Here is a 23,332-nt window from a genome sequence, read left to right on the forward strand (position 1 = left end):
AAAGCATCACATTTTAAACATGCCGCTAGATCGGTTTACAATTGATCACTGGAGAGGCGCTCGTCTTATAGCATCCCTGACTAACTCGTTGCCGGGAATATCGTGTCGGGTATGGGTGGGCTCCATCGGAATCATGAAACGCTGAGGTCAACGTTGCTTCAAAGCTGTTTGAGCCGTCAACGCAGTTCCAAATCGGGATGGCTTGACGCAGGATTTCCTATCCCATGTGAAAATCAGTTCTCGTGAATCGGAGTTTCTTGTTATATGCATGAAAACGAGATTAGAAGCGAATGTATGAGAAGCGAATGTTCCTCGCCTTCGGTTTCGAAGATGGTTCTCTTTCATTTTCCTCCGAACAGCGCTCAATTTTCAATTCAAGACTTCACGACCATTTACGAATAAGACGATTTGTAACAGAGTGACTCAAACATTTTGTCAAAGTTAATTTTGGAATTCCTCCCTCGATTGCCTGCAACTCTGAGTGAAGCGAAGTGCGAGCATTGATTTCAACCGAGCCATAGAAAGTATCAAGATATCATTCCAACAGCTAATTATACCATGGAAGGTAAGCGCACAGCTATAGTCTCTAATCCTCATCGAAGCCCCGAAAGATCGCACCCTTCTTTCACATGACAGGCCAAGTCATGGCATTCACCCGGGCATCAACATATACTTACCCATTGGTGGCTTGAACGGCCACGCTGCAAGTCCAATTGCGATATTGACTTCCCATGTGCAGGGCCGGTCAGCTTCGAGGCCATGGCCAAGCCGACACCTCGTTATCAAGCCCCTGGGAGAGTCCCGGAAATAGACCGCACACCACGAGCTTATACGGCCGAATCGCGTGGGCGAGATTCATACCTGGCACGGCCGCCACCCGTTCACGAGACATCATCGGATGCAAAGTCGTGGTCGCGCCAGACCGAGGATGCCTTAGATGCATATAGACAAAGGGATGAAAAACATCATGTCAATGATAACCAGACTATGTCCGGTAGCTACAAAAAGAAGTCTGACGGACCCGAGAAAAAGTTGGATATCGAAGTAACCGAGTACCGTTTGGACTCTGGCGACAGCGACATCCATAGTGAAGCCAAAATGGACGGGTCAAGCAAAAGGCCATACAAGACGGCATCGAGCTATTTCGCGACTTACATCGAAGCTGAACAAGTGAGGCCCGAAATAGCTCAGAACCTAGAGGCCCACCACGAGCCACCGAAAAACCACAGAATGACCAAGATGATTGTCAAGGAGGACATCGATTTCTTCACGGCTCTCTTGGAAGGTCATACACCGCCAGTGGCGATGGAGGAGACGCAAGCTTTTGTGCACGATGAAACCGAGACACAGAGGCGAAGTGAGGAGACTAGGGAACGCGAGGCGGATATGAGGCGCCGGGAAGAGGAGGAGACGGCGAAGGCGGATACGGACTTCTTTTTAATGTTGATGCACAAGGAATGAACCGAGACGATTGAGTGCAAAGTGAAGAAAGAAGCTTGTCGCGCTTTCTGTCATTATCGAACTTCACGTGGTCGAAGCAGACACCTAGTATTCTATTTGAAGCACTTGTATATACTAGAGGATCAGTGATGCGGACAAGATACTCGAATTGCGTTTCGATGTGTTATCTGGGTCATTGAACTATACTACACTTTTTGGTATTCCCAATGCGTATAACCATTCACTACCGGAGCAGGTTCCGCCCATCAATTCAGAAAACATCCTAAGACAGCTTTCCAGCCTTCTGCGCCGTCCACGTAGCAATGGCATCCATGAGCGGCGGCGAGAGAGCGTCATATGTAGGCAAGCCCTTGGCGGCGAGGGTGCCGCGGACGTCGTCCATCTTGTTGGGATCGAAGCCCTGCTCGATGATGGAGCTCACGAACGCGGCGAACTGGGGCTCCTGCCAGCCCTTGTCCTGGGAGAGCTCGACGTGGACGAAGTCGAGGCCCTTGAAGGGGTGGTCCTTCTCGATGCGGCCGAAGAGGTGGACGCCGCACTCGCGGCAGGCGTTGCGCTGGATCACAGCCTCCGGGTCGACGACCTTGAGCTTGTCGGCATTGGCGGTCACGCTCAGCTTGTCACGCGGCACGACGGCCACGACGCTGAACAGCGCGCCCTTGGGCTTCCAGCACTTGGAGCACCCGCACGCGTGGTTGTGTGCCACCTGACTGCCGAGAGTCACCTCGACTGGGTTGCTTGAGCAGTGGCACTTGAGCTTGCCGCCGGAGAAGTTCGGGTCGCCCTTGGTGATGCCGTTGTCGATGGAGGGGTGTAGAGATGGTGCCATTTTGGTGGTGGATTTGTGGCTAATTTCTGAGCTGAAGATTCCAATGGTCTTTAAGAGGCAGATATTCTTCAAAGGCAGTTGAGATGGGAGAGAGTATACAGTTCGGCGATGGCAATAACAACGTCTCCTCTTTCCCCTCCTCTCTTACTGGGCATGACGGCCTTTTAATAGGATCCGAAGCTTCACGTACCCCTCAGATCAGCTCGTACCACGTCTTCGCTTCGCGGGCTGGCGAATAATGATTCGGCGTTGCGCCATCCTCAAACGTCTCCAACGCCTTGACTCTGGTCCGGGGCAGGGAGCTCTCAATGGTTCATGACGAGCACCAGCATCCCGAATGCCGAAGCAGCGCCCCTTGGCAAGTGGGCATCGCCAGCGGGTGCAGCATTGCCAGCTGCGTCGCCATGGATTGGCATGGTGATAAAGCTTAGATCCGGTACGGTGTGGTACGGTATGGAACGCCGGTAACGGTGGGCTCGGGAGCAAGTGGGGGAAACGAAGTCCCAGGTCCCAGGTCCCAGGTCGGCCATCAACCTGGGTGATTGCGCATTGCGTTTGTGAGAGTGACGAGGCAAGACCTGGGTCTCGACTCCAGCTTGCAGTTGATCTTTGTCAATTTGGAAGCATTGGAGGCCAGGAGAGGCGCTGGCATCCAGCTGCATCGAGTCTCAGGACGAGCTTCTTATATCAGCGGCCTCGAGACTGAGCACCTTGATGTCCACCTCCGGCAGCAGCCAGAAGTCGTGACTTTTCAAGGTCACTTTGTACCGCCGGTACGGACGAGAATATACGTACCGTGCCGTGCCGTACTGGGCCCAGGTGCGCGCGCTCCGTCTCGTCCCTAACAAAAGCACACGTGCCGTGTCATCAAATTGGTACGGATCGCTTGTCGGACTGTTGCGTTACCCCGCAGCCCCTACTCCAACACACGAGATACCGAGGAGTGCCCGACCGTTGGAGAATTCATTCTTCCTCGAAGCTTATCTTGCATTGTGGACGCTTCCGTGGTAGAATAACTGGGGCCGATTCTTACGCCCCGCTCCACCGGTTCACCCCAATCTACATCCGTATAATACCGTCCTTTCAACAGCTGCCAACAGTCCTTACCACTTTATGGCATGCCTTTGGAAATAGATCTTAAGGACTAGTTTAAACTCTGTCGATGCCACCGAGGGGAGCAAACATGTCGATGCTAGGCAACTCACAGTTTCCAATGGGATAGGCTTGTCCTGTTCCCAGAATGACAACACCCCGCGAATTAAGACTGATCTTCCCGCTTCTGTCACAAATAGTCAGGACGCATGTATGCATACTGTCCCCAATGACGGCCCATGGCTTTAAAGGCTCCTTGGAGAACCGTTGATGGTGAACTGGCCTGTGGGGGTGGGGTAGAGCACAACGGCCGGCGGCACTTTGGTGTGCTTACGGGCGCCTCAGTCCTCGATGTCATCGACTTCACGACGATGTGTTTCTCATATAGCAATAGAGCTCCTGTTTAAAGAAGATCTGAATTTCCCCAGCATCGTCCAGCACACCGAGGGCGACAGCATCTCCAAAGATGAGCGACACAAACGGCGCCACCAGGCCCTTCCGCATCGCCATCGTGGGCGGCGCCATAGGCGGGCTCACAACGGCGCTCTTCCTAGACCACTTCTGCCGCCGGACCCCTCCAGGGCAGGATGGCAGACCGTTACCGGCCGCCATCGCCATCGACGTGTACGAGCAGGCGAGCGAGTACAGGGAGATCGGCGCGGGCGTCGGCCTTGGCATCAACGCGGCCAAGCTGATGCACCATATCCCCGGCGTCGGAGCCGCCATGAACGAGATCCAGGGCCGGACCGGCACCTCGTGGTTCACGTTCGTGCGGTGGGACAGCGGCGAGTGGATCACCCACATCGACAGCCCCATCTCTGACGAGGACGTGGTGAGGCCGTCGAGCATGGCGCGCAGTGAGTTTTTGGACGTGCTGCTGGGGTTTATCCAGGAGAGGGGCGTGGCGACGTTGCACACGAACAAAAAGTTCGTTTCTGTAAAGGCGAGTCATACCTTTGTGCTGTGGTTCTTCCTCCAGAGCCCGGGGCCCACTCCGACGAGGTGCTGATAACAGCTGCAGGACCTCGCCGAGCAAGGCGTGGAGCTCTCGTTCAAAGACGGCACCACAGCCCAGGCAGATCTCCTAATCGGCTCGGACGGTATCCACTCCGAGGTCAGGAAGCAGTTCATAACCGGAAAGGCCCTGTACAGCGGCAAGATAGCTTACAGGGGCGTGGTCCCGATAGACAAGCTCCCAAAGGAGACGTGGCCCGGGCGGTCCTGGTCGGTGATATGGTCGGCGAGGCACAAACACTTCCTGGTCTTCCCCATCAGCCAGACCCGGTCTCTCAACATCGTCGCCTTCATCTCCAAGCGTGAGGACGAGATCCCGGACCTACGTGAGAGCTGGACCAGCACATGCGACAGGAGGGAGCTGGAGGAGGACTTCGCTGACTGTGAGGAGACGGTCCAGAAGATCATCCAGCTAATGCCCGAGCGTCCGTCAAAGTGGCGCATCAATGACCATGAGCCTGTGCCGCAGTGGGTGTTCCTGGACGGCAAAGTTACACTTCTTGGAGATGCTTGCCATGCTACTACGCCGCATCAGGGTGCCGGTGCCGGCCAGGCCGTTGAGGATGGGTATATCCTGTCGAAGGCACTGTCGGACTGGCTTTCCCAGGGAAGGCAAGGGTCGTTGAAGGATTGGATGGAGCTGTACCAGCGAATCCGACTGCCTCGTGCTCAGAAGGTAGTGACCACAAGCCGCCAGGCTGGTGCGTTGTATGAGTTCGAGTCGCCAGATCTGGTCGACTTGCCATACGAAGAAGCGATGCCGATCGTCGCAGAGAGGCTCCAGGAAAGGCTGAAATGGCTGTGGCTGGAGGATCTCGACGCCGTCTATGAGAAAGAGCGACAAGAAGCGGGACTTTAAACGATTGATAGCGGCTCCTCATTATATTGAGTGTCATTCCAGGACATGGCGAATTATATATCCATAAAGACAGCTCTATATGCACCTACAAATACAAAAGGCTTGCTTACCATAGTCCTGTCATTCCTCGTCCTTGATCTTCACTTGTTCCTCTTCCTCCTCCTTCACGTCCTCGCCAGCCTCACCCGCCAGCTTGCCCTTACGGAACGCCTTCCTCAACTCACACTTTCCCATATTCTTACCGCCAGCCCTACACTCATCACATTTCTTACCGTGCGACACAAGAAGAATGTGCAGCCCGTACTTGTCCTCGTCCGGGATCCTAGCATCCAAGTGCTGATGCGTCTCGTCCCTGCTTGCCTTGGCCGGCCTCCACCCCAACAAGCCCGTGATGCGGTGCACGTGCGTGTCGACAGCAAAGCTCTCCCTCTGCAGACAGAACAGCAGCACACAGCTGGCCGTCTTGGGCCCCACGCCATTGAAACTCAACATCTCAGTCATGGCATCCTCGCTCGACGCCTCGTGCAGGTGATCCAGCGAGTATTTCCCGTAGCGCTCATAAACCTGCTCGAGGATGCTCAGGATGACCTTGCTCTTGACGACGCTCAGCCCGCCGCACTTAATAGCCTCCTGCAGCTTCGCCTGGCCCCCGTGCGCGATGGCGTCCCACTTGTCGCTGCTGCCGTACGCCTTGTCCATGCTCTGCTTGGCGCGCGTGCTGTTGGTGTCGGACGTGTTCTGCGACAGGATCGTCCGCACCAGCGCGTCCAGCACCGAGGGCGAGTCGCCGCACCCGGCGCGGGAGCTCGGGGCCACGAGCTGGGCTGGCCTCTTGCGCTCGCCGTGCAGGGAGGCCAGGATCTTGTGGGCCAGCTTGCATTCCTCTGGCGTGGGGTGTGCAAAGTCCGGGAATGGCGAGCTGTTGGCGTACTGGGCGTAGGCCTTGAGCTTCTTGTCTCGGAGGTCTGATGGGGTGTTTTTCTTGCTTGGGCTGGTCTTTGCTGTAGGCTCCTCATCTTCCACCTTTACCCTTTTCGGCGTCTCATTCCCACTCTCGGCCTTGGGGGCTGCTCGTTTCCTCGGGGTGGCTTTGGCCGGTCTGGGTGGTGAATGTGGCTCCTTCTTGACCTGTGGTGAGTGTGTTTCCTCTGCTTTCACCCGGGCAGCTCGCTTGGGCAGCTCCCTCTTCTGTGTTGTGCTTGCAGCTGCGCGAGTACCCCTAGCCATGGTGGTCCGAAGCATGCAGTATGGCTGTCGGGGCTTCTCAACCGCGAAGATGGAGGCAGATGGGATGAGGGTATGTTTGAGGATCCCTCATGCTTTTTCGATTCCGCCAGGGTCCAAAGTGGTGATGTCACCTTATCTCAGTGCTAGGCCTTATTTTCAGGGGCAGCACGGCGCGGCTCCAGGAGCTCGGCACGCTAGGGCCTCCCTGAAGACATGCAACGTGAGCCACCCTTGCCCCTTGACTAACCCTGGGGTAAGTCAGGTCAAGGGTTGGATGGTTCGTTGTTCCATACCACCTACAAGACTCTTCGGCAAAGGAATAAATCAAGACATGTTGTCGCTGAATTGTCTCTCTCTTTGCTATGGCACGGTCCATTGATCTCAGCCTCACCTATGAACCAAAGTGTATCACAATCAGTCCATGGCTCGATTCAATATTTCTTACGGACAGACGAAATTCGTCAGAAATGCATAACAAAAGCCCTCGGCAATGGGAAGTGAATGCTGAGAAAAGAGCTTCACGGAAGGCCTTGGGTAATACAGCTCACAAGGAACGAGGTTTAAAATTCATCCCGCAGCGCAGGGGGTTATCCCACTGGAGGTTGTCCTAGTGGATTCGCCTCCTTGAGTTTGAATTGAAGTAGGCAGACTTTGCTGCCCTGAAATCACCCGTCACGTTTCTGACCACCTTCCGAGCAACTATCTGACAGAGCAATAAGACCCGAGAATAAATCATATAGTCACATTCCGGGTCCGGGCGGACAGCCCGAACAAGAAATGTTGGTCGGCATGAAAGTGGGCGACCCATAAGTTGGACTGCTCAAATATTAGCCCGGGCCCTACTCTGTCAACTACATATGAAGGTAACTAGAAGGGCTAACTTTTGATACTCGCACCACCAATTATCTCCCATGCACCACAGATCTGGCCGAGATCCCTTCGCGACGCACCAATCTGGTGTCGGCGGCTTTGTGCACGCCGGAAGGATCCAGGTCCCATCATGTTCGGGCTATGTATCAAGTAGTTAGTCTGAAGTCCTCGGAGATGCGATTCTGGATATGCTATTAGGAACCGCGCTTACCAGGATTGCAGGATGAGCGTTGACACATTCCAGGGAGAGTGCCAACACCACAGTCTGATAAGTGATCTTGAGATTCATTGTCTCCCTTGACGAACGGCTTGACTTCTCTGTGAAAATTCAAGACGGTGACGGATGAAGTATGGAGCTCCTTGGAGCTTTGCGGTGTGCGTACGGCACAGCGTTTTGACCATATACCTCGTTGATGAGATGGGCATTTTGCGCCAATTTATAATTCCCCAAAATTGCAACATGTTCTTTTGCATCTGCCCTCTAAAGGGAGGTTTTCTCCGCACACCTGAACAGTCTTCAAGGAACGGTACGTGTTACCAGCCTTTCCCGTTTGGTGGAATCCATGGACCAAAATTCAGCGAGATGGTAGGTTCAAGAAGAAGTGACGAGATTCCTTATCTTTTGATGTGGTCATGTGCTCTTTTGTGGCCTTGTATTCGCTTCGGTTGTTCATTTTCCAATCTTGGAAACCATAGGCGAATTACAATCATACGTTACCCAGTGTACCGCAGTGTAGCCTCACTGAAAATTGCATTAATTGCGTTGCACGCCGGTATTCCACTGTCGAGAGACCAGTACTTCACCATCAAGACTTTCTCGGTCTCAGCTGAGCCGAACTGACCAATCTCGGCCATTGACACCATCCAGGACACATCACCTATGAGTTCTATCGGGAGAAACCATCGCCAGCAGATGTGGGCACAGCGCTTGGCCTACTGAAAAAAGATAATACCACTGAGCAGTTTCAAGATATCTTTCGAAAGTATGATTAGCTCATTTAGGTGGATTCTGGAACCAAACGTTGTAAGCAGGGCTCCATCGTCCCCCCCCCCCCCCACCTCGGGCCCCATTCACATGCTTACGGAAATTGATCCAGCTGTGGCCAAACCTGGAAAAAGGTCCCTAGCAGAGATCGATCGTCATTATTAGCAAGATGCCACTCCAGTTCTAGCTTCGACAGAGTACAGCCGGGAGATGTGGCTTGAATATCTTCTGGGTCCAACGATTAGAAGCTGTACGACTTTGACCACCTGTACACTACTGGTGTCGGTTGGCTTACTTGTTATTTTTATGGATGGTGATCGACTCAAAATCTTTACAGAGAGACTCAGTTGTCGAAGAAGCGGTATAAATTATTTGGACATGGTGAAGCACACGACTAGGACCCATCTATCGCCAATACGGAGCGGCTGTAGCCTTCGCTACCAGCCAGGCCCGATCCAGTGCTTGCACAACATCCTCTGGCAAGGGATCCTTCTCAAAATCCTTCAGATTTCCTTCCAGCTGCTGAAAATTGCTCACACCGATGACAACACCGTCATTGCCGCCTTTGACCCTGGTTTTCAACGCCGAGTGGTGGATGACCCATCCTATCGCAGTCTCTAGCAGTGTCAAGTCATGCTTCTGTATTGCCTCCTCGGCAATCTTCAGGGCCTCCATGTTGGCTTTGTTCAGGAAACGATCCCGGTACAGCTTCCCGTACTTATAAGAGTCAGAGAACCGTCCGTCGGTTGGCGCAAGATCTGCAGACTTGATCTTTCCCGAGAACAAGCCACCGGCCAAAGGATTGTAGACCACGATGTCCATGCCAAATTTACGACAGCATGGGACAAGCTCAGACTCTATATCACGAGCTAGTTTTGTCGTTAGTTCTGAGGCATTCTCCGGGGCAGAATCATACTTACTGATCACATTGTACATGGCCTGGTAGATACTAGGTCTCACCCAGCCTCGTTCTTTCGCAATAGTATAGATCTCGGCAACTTCCCATGCTGCGTAGTTAGAAAGGCCTAGTCGCTTGAACTTCCCCTCTTGATAGAGCTTGTTCACCTCTGCCAGCGTGTCCTCGTACGGGACCGAGCGATCAGGCGCATGAAGATAGAATATATCCACTTCGCCGGAGCCAAGTTCATTCAACGAACTTGTGATGAGCTTTCGTAGTCGGGCTGGCTCGTGCATGCCAGGATCCTCGGGATAGACTTTGGTTGCCAAAGTCAAGCCACGCTCCTTCCACTTGGCATCACGGGTCCAGGCCTCTTGCTTGCCGCTCACGTACATCCTCGCGGTGTCGACCTCATTGTAGCCTTGGCCCTGGAAGTAATCCAGGTGTCTGTTGAACTCATCGAGTTCTAGGATGCGCGCTCCTGCATTCTCATCCGGGCCTGATACCAGATAAGCGTTATGGGGCTAAAACAGTTGGTCAATAATGGACTTACCATAGGTCATCAACCCAAGGATGACGCGCTCTTTGAGGCTCTGAGAAGTCGACGACATTATGTATAAATTTCATAAATCCATAACAAGTCCAGCTTTTGATCTTCTGTCTGTCAAAAAAGTCCGATGTCAAACATCAAATGAAGTTATTGTGATTATGGTCATTGGTGTGATCGATGAGTTCGGTATCGGCTCTCGGGATAGCTTCCGACATTAATCAACATTGACTTGTAAGTACCGCGATCGGACGCTGGGCCGAATGGTGGGGGGTTCTGAGAACCCGGGATAAGGTGCCCGGGATTGCTTCCGACGGTCAGCATTGCTATGGCAAAACGTAACAACAACTGCTTGTCGCTGCAGCAATCCCGAGTCGCGCAATGCACATGTGATTCAAGAGCCAGAGAATCGATGTTCGGGTTTCTTCCGACAGTTGCTGTTTACAAGTGCCTGCAGCTTCATTAAGGGCTGTCCAATTACCTATGCAGAATAGTAAATCTCCGGTGCTATAAAAGTTCGCAAATGACCAAGGGCCCAGGGCGTGGAGGCCGATAAAGAAATCTTGTCATGCTCATTTGTTTTCATAGTATCTGGCTACAAGAGCTATATGTACTGGGTGCCAAATGAAGGAGTTGGGTTGGCCGACTCTGGCTTATGGCAGAGAAAGCGTTAAGGTGATACCAATTATACTGTTTATCTCACCATCTAACCGCGCCGTCAACCTCGTAGACCGATCCGCTCACATATCTCGATTCGTCCGAGAACAAGAAAATCACCACATCCGCAACGTCCTCTGGTGTGCCCCATCTCTCCAAAGCGCAACTGTCGTTGTCAGTAATGCTTCTATTCAGATGAGAACTAGCTTACGTACGCCTTAGACCATTTCTCTACGATCTCACCTCCGCGTACAATGCCGGAGTTAGTAGGGGTGTTGATGTATCCCGGGGCTACGCAGTTGACACGAATCCCCTTGGGACCGACCTCGTGGGCAAGACTCTTCATCATCCCGATTACTCCATGTTTGGTTGTATCTATTGGCGTCCCGATTAGCAGTTTCTTCAGGAACAGCAAGGGTGTTTCGGTCTAAGGATATCCCTTAAGAGATACATCATGCAAGGAATGGAAAATTGCCGTCTGGAACACTAGCCACTACACAATGCAAATCCAGCGGTGCAATGTGATTCGCATCCAGAGAACTTACTGTGATGAAGTTAGCAAATTTCCTCTTCCTGAGAAGATAGATGCTGGTTGAATACCTGTAGACAGATTGCAAGGGTGTCCCACGGGTGCCACTCATGCTCGACACGGTGACGATGCTCGAGCCCCTCTTCAAGTACGGCAAGCTCTCTCGCGTAATGAGGAAAACGCCCTTCAAGTTTGTGTTACACTGCTTATCCCAGTACTCAAGGGTCGTCTCCTCGAAGGGAATATTGGTGGGATTGATGCCCGCACAATTGAACACATGGTCCAGTCTGCCGAACTTCTCCAAGATGGCAGATGTAAATGACTTCACATCCGACTCGGAGCCAACATCAACCTTTTGCGTAAGAACTGAGTCATTTGGGAGTTCTGAGGCTAGGTTCGAGAGGGCAGTAGTGTTGATGTCGCAAAGGGCGAGAGAAGCATTGAGGGCTGCTAACTTGAGTGTGGTTGCACGGCTACATGAGACCTATTAGAGATGTTCTGTGACCTTTGCACTATAGGTAATGCGACAGATCCAGAGGCGGACTTTGTTCTACTTACCCAATTCCACTGGCAGCTCCAGTGATGAGGACGACTTGGTCTTGGAATTTTCCAGTCATTTTGTCTCAATGGTGATTGCCCTGCTTCGTCTTGGCTAGCGTTCAGAATCGTGAGGTCGGATCTCAAGCATGTGAGGTTCTCCAGGTAGATGGTTGTCGCGCAAATGGCAACAGACATTTCCTCTGATCGGCGTTGACTGGCTAATCGACCCTCGGGTCGTAGGTCCGATCCTGTCTAGATCCGATAGCTCACCGGCGAGCTCGGAACCTGTACCGATACTTTTCTCTTTTATCCTCCTTCGTCCTATCCCGAGAAAACACCGCGTTTGCACGCAACATAGCTTCCCTGCACACAAGCAAAAGTATTCTCTCAGCCACCTTACCCCACTGGGCCATAGTAATGGCCCCTCATTCTCGGAGGATCGCAGACTCGCAAGAGTCATACTCTGGTAAGCACGTGTAATACGTATCATTCATACATGCAATTCTGCGGGCTCCCAACTCTCAACCATATGGAAACTCTAGAATACGACGCTTCTTGTTTCCGGCAAAGCCCATGTCTACTATATGCGCCTCAACACTGAGAACAATTAAGAGCCGACTCATATGATTAGCCGATCTGCCCAGAGCCACCTATGAGACTAGGGCTCACGGGTCTTGCAAGCTGACCTCCTGCCCCGCAACATGCTACAACAGCGGAGACCGGTCAAACAACGGTCGTCGATTTCAATGGGTGAAGTCACGCATCGTGTCAGAAATCCGGAAGAGGAAAGGCACTGTCTCAATCTTTGAGTCCGCTTTCAGTGCCGCGAGTGCAAGTTTTCCGCAATGTTTGGACTGCTACAGGTCTTGGCCGAATCTATGGGCTTCCATTCCGTGTATACTACCAACGCATAGGTGTCTTTCACGAAGCCGCCAGGTCCCATCGTATTATACGCTTCCCTACCTTGCTCAAAGTTTCGCAACAATGACAAAGCATTATCTCGGTTAAGGAAAATACAGGTGAAGCAGGTACGGGTGACTAGGTTGTGACAAGCTAATATTGAACATACTGATGCCCTAATACACTGCTACATACTGCCTTTCCGAATTGGACGGCCAAAGATGTCGTAAGAAGTCACTCAATTTCACTGCGTGATGTTGCAAATTTTCTGCCGAGGATGTCGAGGCAACACGCCGCACGACGTTGTGCCAGTGGCTGTGTTACCCAGTGCGACTATTCTGCCTGGATGATCGCTTCATGTAACTAGACGCTATTTAGCTTACCCAAATCTCGAACATGTATTCAAAATCGAGCAGCCATCAACGTATACATGACTTTTGCGACCGGCGATCATACACTGGCTGTGGAACAGGCCGGTCGAGTCCCTGAATGTCTTACTTCGAGACGCAATTACATGTGCAATCGAATTGATGTTGCTCAAATGAACGGTGATTCACAACACCATATTGAAACATTTTGACTCTAACAAGTATTCCTCGCCGAGAAACGAAAGATCAAGCTGTGTAATACTGGTAGCTGAAGGGGAGACAAAGCCCATGCCATGATGCAGCAACCAGTCAAAGCGAAGTTCAAGTTGTTGAATGCCAGTTTCTTGCGAGCCGGATCGTCAACAATGATGCAGTAAAGCTTGCTTAGGAGGAGGGAGGAGGGCCGCCAGGGCCGCCACCTCCGCCACCATTGCCAACAGCCACGCCACCGCCCTCGGTCAAGGCGAAAGAGTAAGTTGGGGTGTACGAAGCAGAGGGATTGATTCCAATTACAATCCACCCAAATAGGCCATCGTTGACATCGTCACTGAAGTAAACATAGTTGTAGACCGGGTCCGAATCGGTACCTTCCGTTTCCTGTTGGCCGAAGACGTGGTCTTCAGAGTTGGGTGTCAGCCGGGCGGTGTTCTCGCTATATGGGCTCAAAGCCTCAATCTCCGTAATGAGTGACTGGTCCCAGAAGACCTGACCAATGTGTGGAACCGACCCGCCGGTGAGGGTCCCATTCGACTGGACGGTGGCGTTCTCGTGTACAACAATATGCTGATGAGTGGTGCGGCCCCCATAGTGGCCCGGGAAGATGGAAGAAAATTGGACAACCCCATCAGAGTCCGACTTTTGGATGCCACGCAGAGCAGTGTTATTAAGGTTCGTGGCATCCGATGGGTTTCCATTCATGCTGGATTGAACACCTCCGTAGACACCGGTGGCGTTACACGACCAAACATCTGCCCAGACATCGACTAGAGGCTCGCAGGTATCCACGTTGATGAACTGGATATCAGCGACGAAAGGTATGCCAGCCACGCCGGCCTCATTTGTCACCAAATCGGCTATAATGCGTTAGTCACCTACTACTAGGCCCGAAATAATGCACTCGAAACATGATAATGAAAAACTAATAGGCAAACGTAGTGGTAAAAGGCTTATACTGACAACGAATGTATTCCCCGAGGACGTAAAACGGCCCGACCTCACCCTCTGGGTTCAGTACCGTGCAGGTAGTGCTGTTGAAGACGTAGGACGGGTCATCAATGGCCACGGAGGCGTTAAGGTCGCCTTGGTGATCCTTATTGAGGACGTCGGTGGTGTTGCGCTTAGCCATTCGGTTGTTGCTCATAGTGTAGGGAGCTGTGGTTGTGCTTTGTTAATGAAGCTGTCCGACAGTTTCGGTTCAGATTGAAAACGTACTATCCAACGGGATTCGCTTGGCAATGCGGTGGGCTTCAACAGCAGCCCTGCGACGTTCCATAGCACGCGCATAGACACCTCGGGCCTCGAGCTGGGAAGTGCAGCCTTCGAGAGCCCGTCTGGTGCGAGCCGTGGCGGCGCGGGCATTGACAGCCTGAAGACGCTCTTCCTCTTCGTGTCCAGGGTGACCGACTGCCAGGGCAGCGAGGCCGAGAAGAATCGACTTTGTGAACAACATATCGCGAAGACAGCCGAGTGAAAAGAAAACAGAGGGCTTCGGATGAGTCGAGAGACGACAGCTTGTTGATGACACTCCTGAGAAAAAAATCAAACTCGAGCATACTGTCCAAACGACTAGCTTATGTAGTCTTCACCTTCCCCAGTATGCAAGTCTTGCCTCATTCATTCACATGCATTTGATTCGAGTTTACCACCCGAGGGCTGGGAGAGCCGGGAGTACTGTGAACTTTCGAGGCCAAGATGTATCGTATTGAACGAACAAGCATGTCCACCACATCCCGAGATGGGACTCGTCGTCCCTGGCAAACCCACAGCTACTCTAGATACGTCGATCATCTTAGAGGATTCTTTGTGTGCCGACTGTCCCATGTACAGAAATATCCAACCGCTGATTCGACGGACCGCATCCTGCAATCAGCCTGAGGTCTTGATAGCACGCATCTACTATACCCACAACGGTGCTTCGGTTGATGGGGTCGACCTTCCCGAGACTGAGATCCTCTAGTGGCATTCGACTCTTCCGATCAAAAGCATCGTCAATTTGTAAACTTTGTAGAATGATTGGCCAACAGCTGCTCTATTAAAGTAGAGCCGTGCTTCGACAATATACACTAATGTAACCTAATTGCCGTTACGCGTAATCCAGGGCGCCAGGATAGAATGACTGTAGCAAGTACCTTCAGTGAGTGATTATCCAGCCATCAAGAGAAGTCACGACTGCAGTTGTCCATCCCATCTCAACGTCGGAGATGTTCCACAAGCGCCGGGAACAATATCTTCACCTCCCGCCTTTGGCTAGAGAATAGGGCCCTGTTTGCCCCTGCAGATCTTGGCGCTGTAGTACGCGTATTGTCCATCGGTTTCCGAGGACGATAGGTGCTATCAAACTGTGTAGAGCTGCATCAAATACCGCCATACGTGTAAAGGGAAGTGGGAGGCGACGGAGAAGCACGGCACTTGATGCGTCCTCTTGCATGGTGTCGCTGCAAGCTGCAAGCTGTCCCCGAGACAATGCGTGATTCCTGCCTGTACGCCTCCATAAATCCCGTTGCGGCTGCTGGCACATTTCATCTGCCAAGAGCATGATGTCGAGGCTTGCATGCTGGTTGTGGAAGGTAGTAGTGGATGCCTTTCGGGATGTGGGCGACCATCGCGGTAGTGGCCCAAAGAAAAGGAAGGTATTTCCAAGACTGGATCGCTTCTGGAACAAAGTTATGTCATGGAAGATGCCAAGAAGCAAGGCCGACCTTTCCATTTATCCAACAGTCTCGGATCCGAGGTTGACTCCGTGACGGCGTCTGAATCCAAACAGTGACGCTTGGATTGACGCGTACGAAATACTGCAGTATTTCTCAGGAGGTGAGCAGGGTATTCATTGTCTGTGATGATTGATAAAGACCCCGGCGGGTACGCACCAGCTTTTTTGGGCCGGTATTGACGACGATCTAGAGAGGGCGTCGTGGCGCTCTGCGATACAGTCGAAGAATGCGTTTGTGCCGTCGCCAGCACGGGAGGACCGGCCCGAGGGATAGCGACAGAGCGACCTCGATGGACGTGACTAGTAACCAAGCCAAGGCAGGCCAGGCTCCCCTCCGGTGACTGGTCTCAGTGACCTAATTGATGGCTACAGATCCGGTCATGGCTGCGCAGTGTCATTGTCTGGAGTGTGATGCTTATGTAGCACAAGCTTCAGAAATCTCTAGTCACTAACCAATAATACTGTGCTTTGAAACATTTTTATTTTCCCCTAGCTAATGCACTTTCCGAACACCTTACTCAGGCCAACTGCCACTCCTTCACCAGTTTACAGTCATTGCTAAAATGCCTGAAGGATTGATACTGATCTGCTCAACCTGCAACTTTACCTGAATATCAAGTCTGCCAACCGCTATGGACGTTCAAGGCTCACCGAAACTGAAAGTGTTGTTGGTCGGGAAAGGTGGCCGCGAACATGCTCTAGCTTGGAAGCTTGTGCACTCCCCATCCGTGGAGCACGTATTCGTCATGCCAGGGAATGGAGGTACAGCCAGCCTACCTGGTGTAACAAACATTGACGACATCGCAGCAAATGACTATCCAGGGCTTGTTCGTTTGTCCCAGGACTTAGACATCGGGCTCGTCGTCGCTGGTCCAGATGATGCAGTTGTTGATGGCATCAAGGGGTTTTTCAGAGGCAGTAAGTTTAAATCCCAGTGAACACGTATCACGAGAAGATCTAACACGAGGTCCAACAGCAGGCATACCGTGCTTCGCCCCATCCAAAGAAGCTGCTGAGGTCGAGGGCTCCAAGGTCTTTGCGAAGAACTTCATGAAGAAATATCAGATACCTACAGCCGAATATCACCATTTCGACAACTATGATGAAGCGAGCCAGTACCTAGATAGCATAAACCACCGAGTCGTCATCAAAGCCGATGGGCTGGCGGCAGGAAAGGGCGTCGTGCTCCCTCAGACGAAAGAGGAAGCTCAAGACTTCTTGAGAAATATCATGGTCGAGGCCAAGTTCGGTCCTGCAGGCCAGTCAGTCGTGATCGAAGATTTCATGGTCGGCGACGAGATCAGTGTTTTGACATTCAGCGATGGCAAGACGTTCAAGTCGCTGCCGCCGGGGCAGGACCATAAGCGGGTGTTTGAGGGGGATCGAGGACCAAATACTGGCGGCATGGGGGTTTATGCGCCTGTCGATTTTGTGTCTCAGGGTCAGATGAGGGAAATCAACCAGAAAATTCTTCGCCCTACTTTTGATGGGCTGAAGGCTGAAGGTGAGCAGAAAAAGCCATCGTCTTGTGAGCAGATCCAAGTGCTGATGTTTTCAATAGGCCGTACATTCGTGGGTCTTCTCTTCACGGGCATCATGATAACTCCGTCTGGAGAACCCAAGGTCCTTGAATACAATGCAAGGTTCGGGGACCCAGAGACACAGACCATGATGCTACTCCTCGCCAATCAAGATCTGGCAAAGATCCTCCTCTCCTGTGTAGCCGGAGAGCTAGACGGCACAGATATCCAAGCTCGTGCCGGCTATGCCTGCAACGTGGTTGTTGCTGCTGGAGGATACCCCAATTCCTACCGTTCAGGAGATGAGATCTCTGTGGATCCAAACGCTCACCTCGAGACTAGTTCCACAGCTTTGCAAGTCTTCCATGCTGGTACGAAGCTCGTCGACGGGAAGTTGGTAACATCGGGCGGTCGAGTGCTCTCTGTTGCCGCTTACGCGCCGACCCTCCAAGGAGCGCTTGACTTGGCATACACGGGTATCAAGAATATACAGTTCAATAACATGCACTTTCGGAAGGACATCGCGGCTCGAGTTATGCAGAAATGACGGCAGAGCAAGGAGAACGAGAACTAATTGTACAAGTTGAACAGGATATTCATTGTCTATCATAATTGGTAAAGTGGATATGAATTCATTTCTTCATCTCACATGCAACACACTATATTTGACCTTCTCACATTGTTTATACATGTGGACGAAGTCGAAGGTTTGCAGCGAGTTGATGTTATCGAAATATTGATGTATTCTGTGTCTGGAAGCTATTGCCTAGGTATAGTGCGTTAATCATGTGCAGTCCCCGTAACAATAACGCCCACGCTCATAAGCAATATATAGGGAAAGGAAATGGAAAAAGAGCCTCTCCTAATTCAACGTTCTAGCCCAAAGGCGTGAGTTCCCCTCTGAACGGTCTTTGCGCACTCTTTGCCTTGTCATCTTTGACCCTCCACACGCCTTTTGTCTTCTCGTCCGAGAGATGTTTTTCCCAGCTTGTCCCCTTGGCAAGACTGTGGAAGATTTTATGGTCAGCCCCTTCCTTGCTGGTGAACAGGAGAGGCTCCCAAGTCTCTCCTTTGATCTTCTCCTCGGTCCTCATGCGTCTCTGCGCCTGCTCGAGCTTTGATTTCTCCGTGACTATTTCCCGGAAATCCCCTTTGTCCAATCCATCGATGACGCCTGCCCATGCCCTCCTTGATTCCCACGGGTCCTGTTTCTCGAGAGGTTCCATGTCCATCGGCGCTGGCCTGTTTTCAACGGCATCGACGTCGTACTTTTCGAGAACCTCGCCCGTCTTACTGTCCTTGACCGTCCAGCCCTCGCTCCACTGGCCAGCGATCTCATATATTGGTGTCTTCTTCGGGTCGTCTTTGCGATACATCTTAGCCTCAAAAGTATTCTTCTTACCCCGAAATACGCCAGCACCAGAGAAGTTGATCTCACTGACGTAGCCTGAGCTAGACACAATTGTGTATGTCCCAAGAACTTCGGGGTATAGCTTAGCAGATAGGAAACCTCGAACTTTGACGTCAGGCAGCGGAATGAGATAGTCCTCATCATACTCGTCGATGTGTACAATGGCGTGACCAATCTGCCGGATGTCTACGCTGCTGCTGAAAGTCATCTCCACACGGGCATAACCATCGGCTCGAATTCCATGCTCGTCGTCGATAATGGCCATGGCCGTAATGGGTGGGTGGTGGCTGACTTGCTCAGCCACAAGCCGCGTCGTAGCAGGTTTTCCATCCCCGCTTTCCATCCCAAGCTTGATGCCTTTTTCCTTTCCTTTGCTCTTGCTTTTCCCCTTTGGAACGTGAGTCCAAGAAGCAAGGAATAATTCACCCAAAAAAGCGTTCAAGGGCTTCTTGATGCTGACACTGGGTGAGCCGGCAACATAAAATTGGCTGCGCATGGCGATCAGGATCATGCGCAGAACCAACAAGCTCCGCTTCGCCGAGTCAGGTTCCAGCGCCGGCGCGGCAAAGACCCCGGGCCGCTGACTCCAGCAGTGGCCGACTTCCACCACGGAAGATGGCGCTAGGAAAAAGGGCGGGGCGGTGACGTTGGAGAGATCTCCAGAGACAGAGGAAAGGAACTGGGAGGTGGCGATTAGCTTTGGTACGTGGGGTATGTAAGGCTCCTTTGAAAGAACCAAATAAAGTGCTCACCTTCACCAGGTCTCTAAATCGAGACGACACCGATGGCTGTTGTCTGCTATGTGATATCTGAGTATTTTTGGAGGGGTCGAAGTAGGGACTCTGAGAGTTATGAGTCGGGCTCCAGGGCCCTGTTGGTGAGGGCAAGCCGCCGACTTCGAGACTCATCTTCGGAAAAGATAGGTGTGTTGTGAAGGCCTTATGTTCAGTTATCTAGTTGAGGATCGAAGGGCTCTTTACACCGAGATCTCTTTATGGTCGCGATCGTACCAAGGGCTGTATGACGTCGGAAGTTATCGTGGGCTATGTTAGAAGGTGTTGGACAATTGAAACGATATGTAATGTTTTGGCTGAAAGAGTAAAGAGCAGGAAATAAAAAAGGAAGCAATTTCGAAATCAACAGAAAAGGCGTGTCAAAAACCGCGTGGCGCTCGCAAGTTGAAGATAAAGCGTTTCAAGTTGTCCCATGATGACCCTGGTGTACTCAAGTGCCTGTTTGTTCCCAAACGCCTGCCGGCAGGGTGCCTTCCACCCCTGATCACATGCAAATACCCATTAGTCTACTGCTAGAATGCTTGTCAACATGGAAGCAGTAGCTTCCGATGCACGCTTGAACTCAATCTACCACCCTACAGCATTCACTATGAGCACATTATCCACGCAATCCAACGCCATTCGTGCTGACCGCTTCCGGTGCAACGAATAAACGCTCCCGCTGCGTAAGTCGACTTGCAGAGGCAGCTGGTAGAGCGCGCGTCGGTAAATCGCACCTGCACGTCTGTGTGGCTGTGGAGATGGCCAAGCACCAAGGAGGGCCCTCGTCTCAACCTACAGGGTCAACACGCCTTGGACATGGGGCTAGGAGTCGGCTCAAAACACTGCCGAGACGGCGGTCGGAACAACTAGACGTCGTCCGCAACAACCAGCGTCTGACCCCCGGTCCTGCCGATCTCATTCCGGCGACGTTGACGCCCAACAGCGCCGTTCTTGCAAGTTGTCAACGGAGTTGGTGCCCGGCGACTGGTAGAGTCCAGTGCCGTGGGCTCGCGGCATCATCGCAAGCATTTGCCGACTTGACAGGGCCATCCGTTCCCGGCGGCAGAAGACATACGGGTAACCAAGTGAGAGGGGGAACCAGTACTACTGATGCACAAGCAACAGTCAGCCATCTACGGCTGCACGAGTCAACTAGACGCATATGATCTGGCGCGATTTAAGCTACCGATTCCTCCGGAATGAGATCCATTTTCAGCGCTTCACACCAGCAGACTGAGTAGTACTGTATTGAAGCTAATCTTGGTGGCAGCTGACACGAATAGGTGTAATATCGGCACGAGCTTGCCATCGGGATGAATCTGTAAACGGGCCACAAAAATATTCTCGAGATCCGCAGGCCAGAACTCGTCTGTCACGACGTCTTGGGCAATCTCCTCATCAAGACCGTCCTGAAGCTACCCTCGGGAAGCTCACCTGCCAATACGACCGCGGATCCAGCTCCCCAGTTCTCGCCTTCGGACCTCACCGGGCCCCACGTCTCTGTCACCTTGAGGTCCTGGACATCGACATCTTCGAACCCTAGTTTTCGGTAAAGAAGATATCCAGCTGGTGATGCCTCCAGCCACGCCGTTTTGTTCTCCCTGTCGGCTAGCTCGCAGCCCCATTTAAGCAAGGCAGTCCCAGCACCGAGCCGGTGACGGGTAGGCGTGGCCGCCAGGATTCCCAGATCTGTGAGGTTTGTCAGGATAATGCCAATCATGCCAAGTTGGAAAGCAGAACTCACGCAGACACGGTTCTCCCTTGATACAGCGTTGCTTCATCTGGTGCAGGCCGCCGATGAACTCGTTGTACACCGCGGCGTTTGACCCCTCACCTAGTTCCTCGTCCGTCATCTCATAGTGCCCATCCCATTTCTCCCGTGGCAGTGCCTCCTTCACCAGTTTCCACTTGGCAAAGGCTATTATGACCGGGTTCAGGCCCCCATCGTCTTCATTGCCCTCCGGAAGGAGCTCTGCTACCATGACAATGACTTCGGTGGAGAGATCCGCAGCCCTCTCAGGCGGAGGGAATATTGCTCCGGCAAAGTTCGCCCGTGCGCTCTCACTCACCCCATCTGGATGTATCAGCCTATTCATGACACCTGGGCCGAAGGCTTCGAAGTGGATCTTCGCGATTGTGCCTGCATCATTGGGCGTGGCGCGGCGGATACGAAGACGTGGGGCTGGAACTTTAGTCGACATGACGCGCGACCTGAACATGGAGATGCGGATCGCAACAGCGAGTGGGTACAGGTTGAGTTTCTGCTTTTATGCATTCTAAGGACAGGGCTATTTCGGTTGCTATGTTTTCTTTGTCGACCTTGAGGCTCCGCCGGACGGGCAAACAGCTGCCGACTTTGTGGAGCTCGCCGAGCCGACTACTGTAAGACGGCATGACTCACAAGGCCGGACGAATCCCAATCGTCGGCGCGGACCAAACCTGCTACTGCTTATACTCGTCTACGAATAACTAATCACCTAGAGTCTATGCATGAGTGCTCGTTCACTACAATGTCTAGATAAATGCCTTATGTATTTGCTCACGACGTCATTGATATTGGTCGTGCATTGTGCATGCATTTGGACCTGCCTGAATAGATCGGATCTCAATGTTTCCAAGGCACATCTCCTGATGTTTTCTTTTTGCGCAGTGCTGAGACCAAGGATTCAATAACTAGTCCTCGCCCCGTTTGCATTGAAGCGTGGAAAACGCTAAGCTGTGATTATAACACTGAGACAATGAACATAGGTAACTGATAATTATGTTACGTAAAGTATGCTTTGTATGTTGTTTAGCCAATCTTTTATAGAGGAAAGTCACAAGGATGAGAGAGATGAGGGACATTGTAAAAAAAAGTCAAGTTTACTGTTACTCAAGCCATTCAACAATTACGCAGCTTACTTAAGTAGAGCCCGATAGCGTTTTCCACAGTCGACATCTATTCATCTGAGAATGTGACAGTGAAGTAATTTAGAGCATCACAATTCGCGCCACGATTGGGATTGAACCCACAGCACTTGGTCCAAACTAAGTGTATACCCAGCTCAGATGGTCGACTACCGAGGTCTTCTTTTCTTTTCGTCATTTCGGGCATTCGCTCGCATCCTCAACAAGTTTCTCTGTGTTCGGTTTGGGGATTGGCAGCTCATTCGTCTCCTCGAAGAGTCACGACCTGTAACCGGAGAACAGCAACCGAAGACACAATGATCGATCATTTCTGTGGGAAACTTACCGCCTTTGTAACGGCATATCGGAGTTCTTTTGGATGTTGGGGAAATGAGGGCACTGATGGAATGGACGTGATTCAAGAAGTCAGTCTTGTCTTTATGTACGCTCTTAAAGTGAAACGATCCCCGCTTGCTGTTCTTGGGTGAAGCATTTACCACATGGATTGGCCTTGGGAGACTAATCTTCGGATTGATATCTCCTTCAACCTTTCTCCGATGTATGCTGCGCTAGAAGCAATGCTATTCTCTTATACAACTATTACGGAATCCGAAGCTCTTGAGAAGCCTGACACACACGCTTGAGCTGTCTTCTTGCTGAATATCATAGTCACAAGTAACCTAAATTTTACTGCATTCTTTTGGTTTTGTCCCTTCCTTGCCTGCAAGGTTATATGCTCTTATTGACTCTTATTGTTAATATACGTGGATCTCGACATTACCACAGCCTGCTGTATAAGTGGATACACCCTGAGAAAGACCTCTCTCTTTATCTTACGCATAATGGTTATGGTTTTTCTCCTTATCGTGATACTAGAACTAGCTTAAGCTCGGGAATCTGTTTTGCGATCACCTTATCTAATTGCATGATAAGTCAGGAAATGAAAAGGGATAATTATAGAAGAAGTAAAAAGATCTCTTATAAAATAACCTGTAATTGAACAATCAGTTAAGGTAAGATCTTCTATGGGACAA

At 51.6% G+C, this 23,332-nt stretch overlaps 9 protein-coding genes across 9 annotated transcripts; 3 read left to right on the forward strand and 6 right to left on the reverse strand.

Annotated features, from left to right (window-relative positions):
- Nucleotides 1-558: 558 nt before the first annotated feature.
- J7T55_013294 (uncharacterized protein) lies at nt 559-1,461 on the forward strand (the record flags this gene model as incomplete). Its single annotated transcript, XM_053141076.1, has 2 exons — nt 559-565; nt 740-1,461. The coding sequence occupies 2 exons, from the start codon at nt 559-561 to the stop codon at nt 1,459-1,461; spliced, it is 729 nt and encodes a 242-aa protein (XP_052995637.1).
- A 262-nt stretch (nt 1,462-1,723) lies between these two features.
- Nucleotides 1,724-2,290, reverse strand: J7T55_013295 (glutathione-dependent formaldehyde-activating enzyme; the record flags this gene model as incomplete). Its single annotated transcript, XM_053141077.1, has 1 exon — nt 1,724-2,290. The coding sequence occupies one exon, from the start codon at nt 2,288-2,290 to the stop codon at nt 1,724-1,726; it is 567 nt and encodes a 188-aa protein (XP_052995638.1).
- A 1,558-nt stretch (nt 2,291-3,848) lies between these two features.
- Nucleotides 3,849-5,255, forward strand: J7T55_013296 (mannitol 1-phosphate dehydrogenase; the record flags this gene model as incomplete). Its single annotated transcript, XM_053141078.1, has 2 exons — nt 3,849-4,283; nt 4,404-5,255. 2 exons carry the CDS (start codon nt 3,849-3,851, stop codon nt 5,253-5,255), a joined length of 1,287 nt encoding a protein of 428 aa, XP_052995639.1.
- Nucleotides 5,256-5,375: 120 nt separating this feature from the next.
- On the reverse strand, nt 5,376-6,497 carry J7T55_013297 (base excision dna repair protein; the record flags this gene model as incomplete). Its single annotated transcript, XM_053141079.1, has 1 exon — nt 5,376-6,497. The coding sequence occupies one exon, from the start codon at nt 6,495-6,497 to the stop codon at nt 5,376-5,378; it is 1,122 nt and encodes a 373-aa protein (XP_052995640.1).
- Nucleotides 6,498-8,742: 2,245 nt separating this feature from the next.
- Nucleotides 8,743-11,585, reverse strand: J7T55_013298 (aflatoxin B1 aldehyde reductase member 2; the record flags this gene model as incomplete). Its single annotated transcript, XM_053141080.1, has 8 exons — nt 8,743-9,194; nt 9,258-9,734; nt 9,789-9,828; nt 9,999-10,140; nt 10,486-10,605; nt 10,655-10,866; nt 10,985-11,441; nt 11,527-11,585. 8 exons carry the CDS (start codon nt 11,583-11,585, stop codon nt 8,743-8,745), a joined length of 1,959 nt encoding a protein of 652 aa, XP_052995641.1.
- A 1,575-nt stretch (nt 11,586-13,160) lies between these two features.
- J7T55_013299 (uncharacterized protein) lies at nt 13,161-14,445 on the reverse strand (the record flags this gene model as incomplete). The annotated part of the gene is made up of 3 exons (XM_053141081.1): nt 13,161-13,849; nt 13,953-14,147; nt 14,208-14,445. The coding sequence occupies 3 exons, from the start codon at nt 14,443-14,445 to the stop codon at nt 13,161-13,163; spliced, it is 1,122 nt and encodes a 373-aa protein (XP_052995642.1).
- A 1,892-nt stretch (nt 14,446-16,337) lies between these two features.
- J7T55_013300 (uncharacterized protein) lies at nt 16,338-17,772 on the forward strand (the record flags this gene model as incomplete). Its single annotated transcript, XM_053141082.1, has 3 exons — nt 16,338-16,623; nt 16,682-17,209; nt 17,267-17,772. The coding sequence occupies 3 exons, from the start codon at nt 16,338-16,340 to the stop codon at nt 17,770-17,772; spliced, it is 1,320 nt and encodes a 439-aa protein (XP_052995643.1).
- Nucleotides 17,773-18,100: 328 nt separating this feature from the next.
- On the reverse strand, nt 18,101-19,544 carry J7T55_013301 (oxysterol-binding protein; the record flags this gene model as incomplete). Its single annotated transcript, XM_053141083.1, has 2 exons — nt 18,101-19,315; nt 19,389-19,544. 2 exons carry the CDS (start codon nt 19,542-19,544, stop codon nt 18,101-18,103), a joined length of 1,371 nt encoding a protein of 456 aa, XP_052995644.1.
- A 783-nt stretch (nt 19,545-20,327) lies between these two features.
- On the reverse strand, nt 20,328-21,613 carry J7T55_013302 (n-acetyltransferase-like protein; the record flags this gene model as incomplete). The annotated part of the gene is made up of 4 exons (XM_053141084.1): nt 20,328-20,516; nt 20,657-20,781; nt 20,847-21,101; nt 21,157-21,613. The coding sequence occupies 4 exons, from the start codon at nt 21,611-21,613 to the stop codon at nt 20,328-20,330; spliced, it is 1,026 nt and encodes a 341-aa protein (XP_052995645.1).
- Between the last annotated feature and the right edge of the window lie 1,719 nt (nt 21,614-23,332).

The sequence above is a fragment of the Diaporthe amygdali genome (assembly GCF_026229845.1).
Source record: "Diaporthe amygdali strain CAA958 chromosome Unknown NODE_8_length_1307975_cov_65_857355, whole genome shotgun sequence".
NCBI classification, from domain to species: domain Eukaryota; kingdom Fungi; phylum Ascomycota; class Sordariomycetes; order Diaporthales; family Diaporthaceae; genus Diaporthe; species Diaporthe amygdali.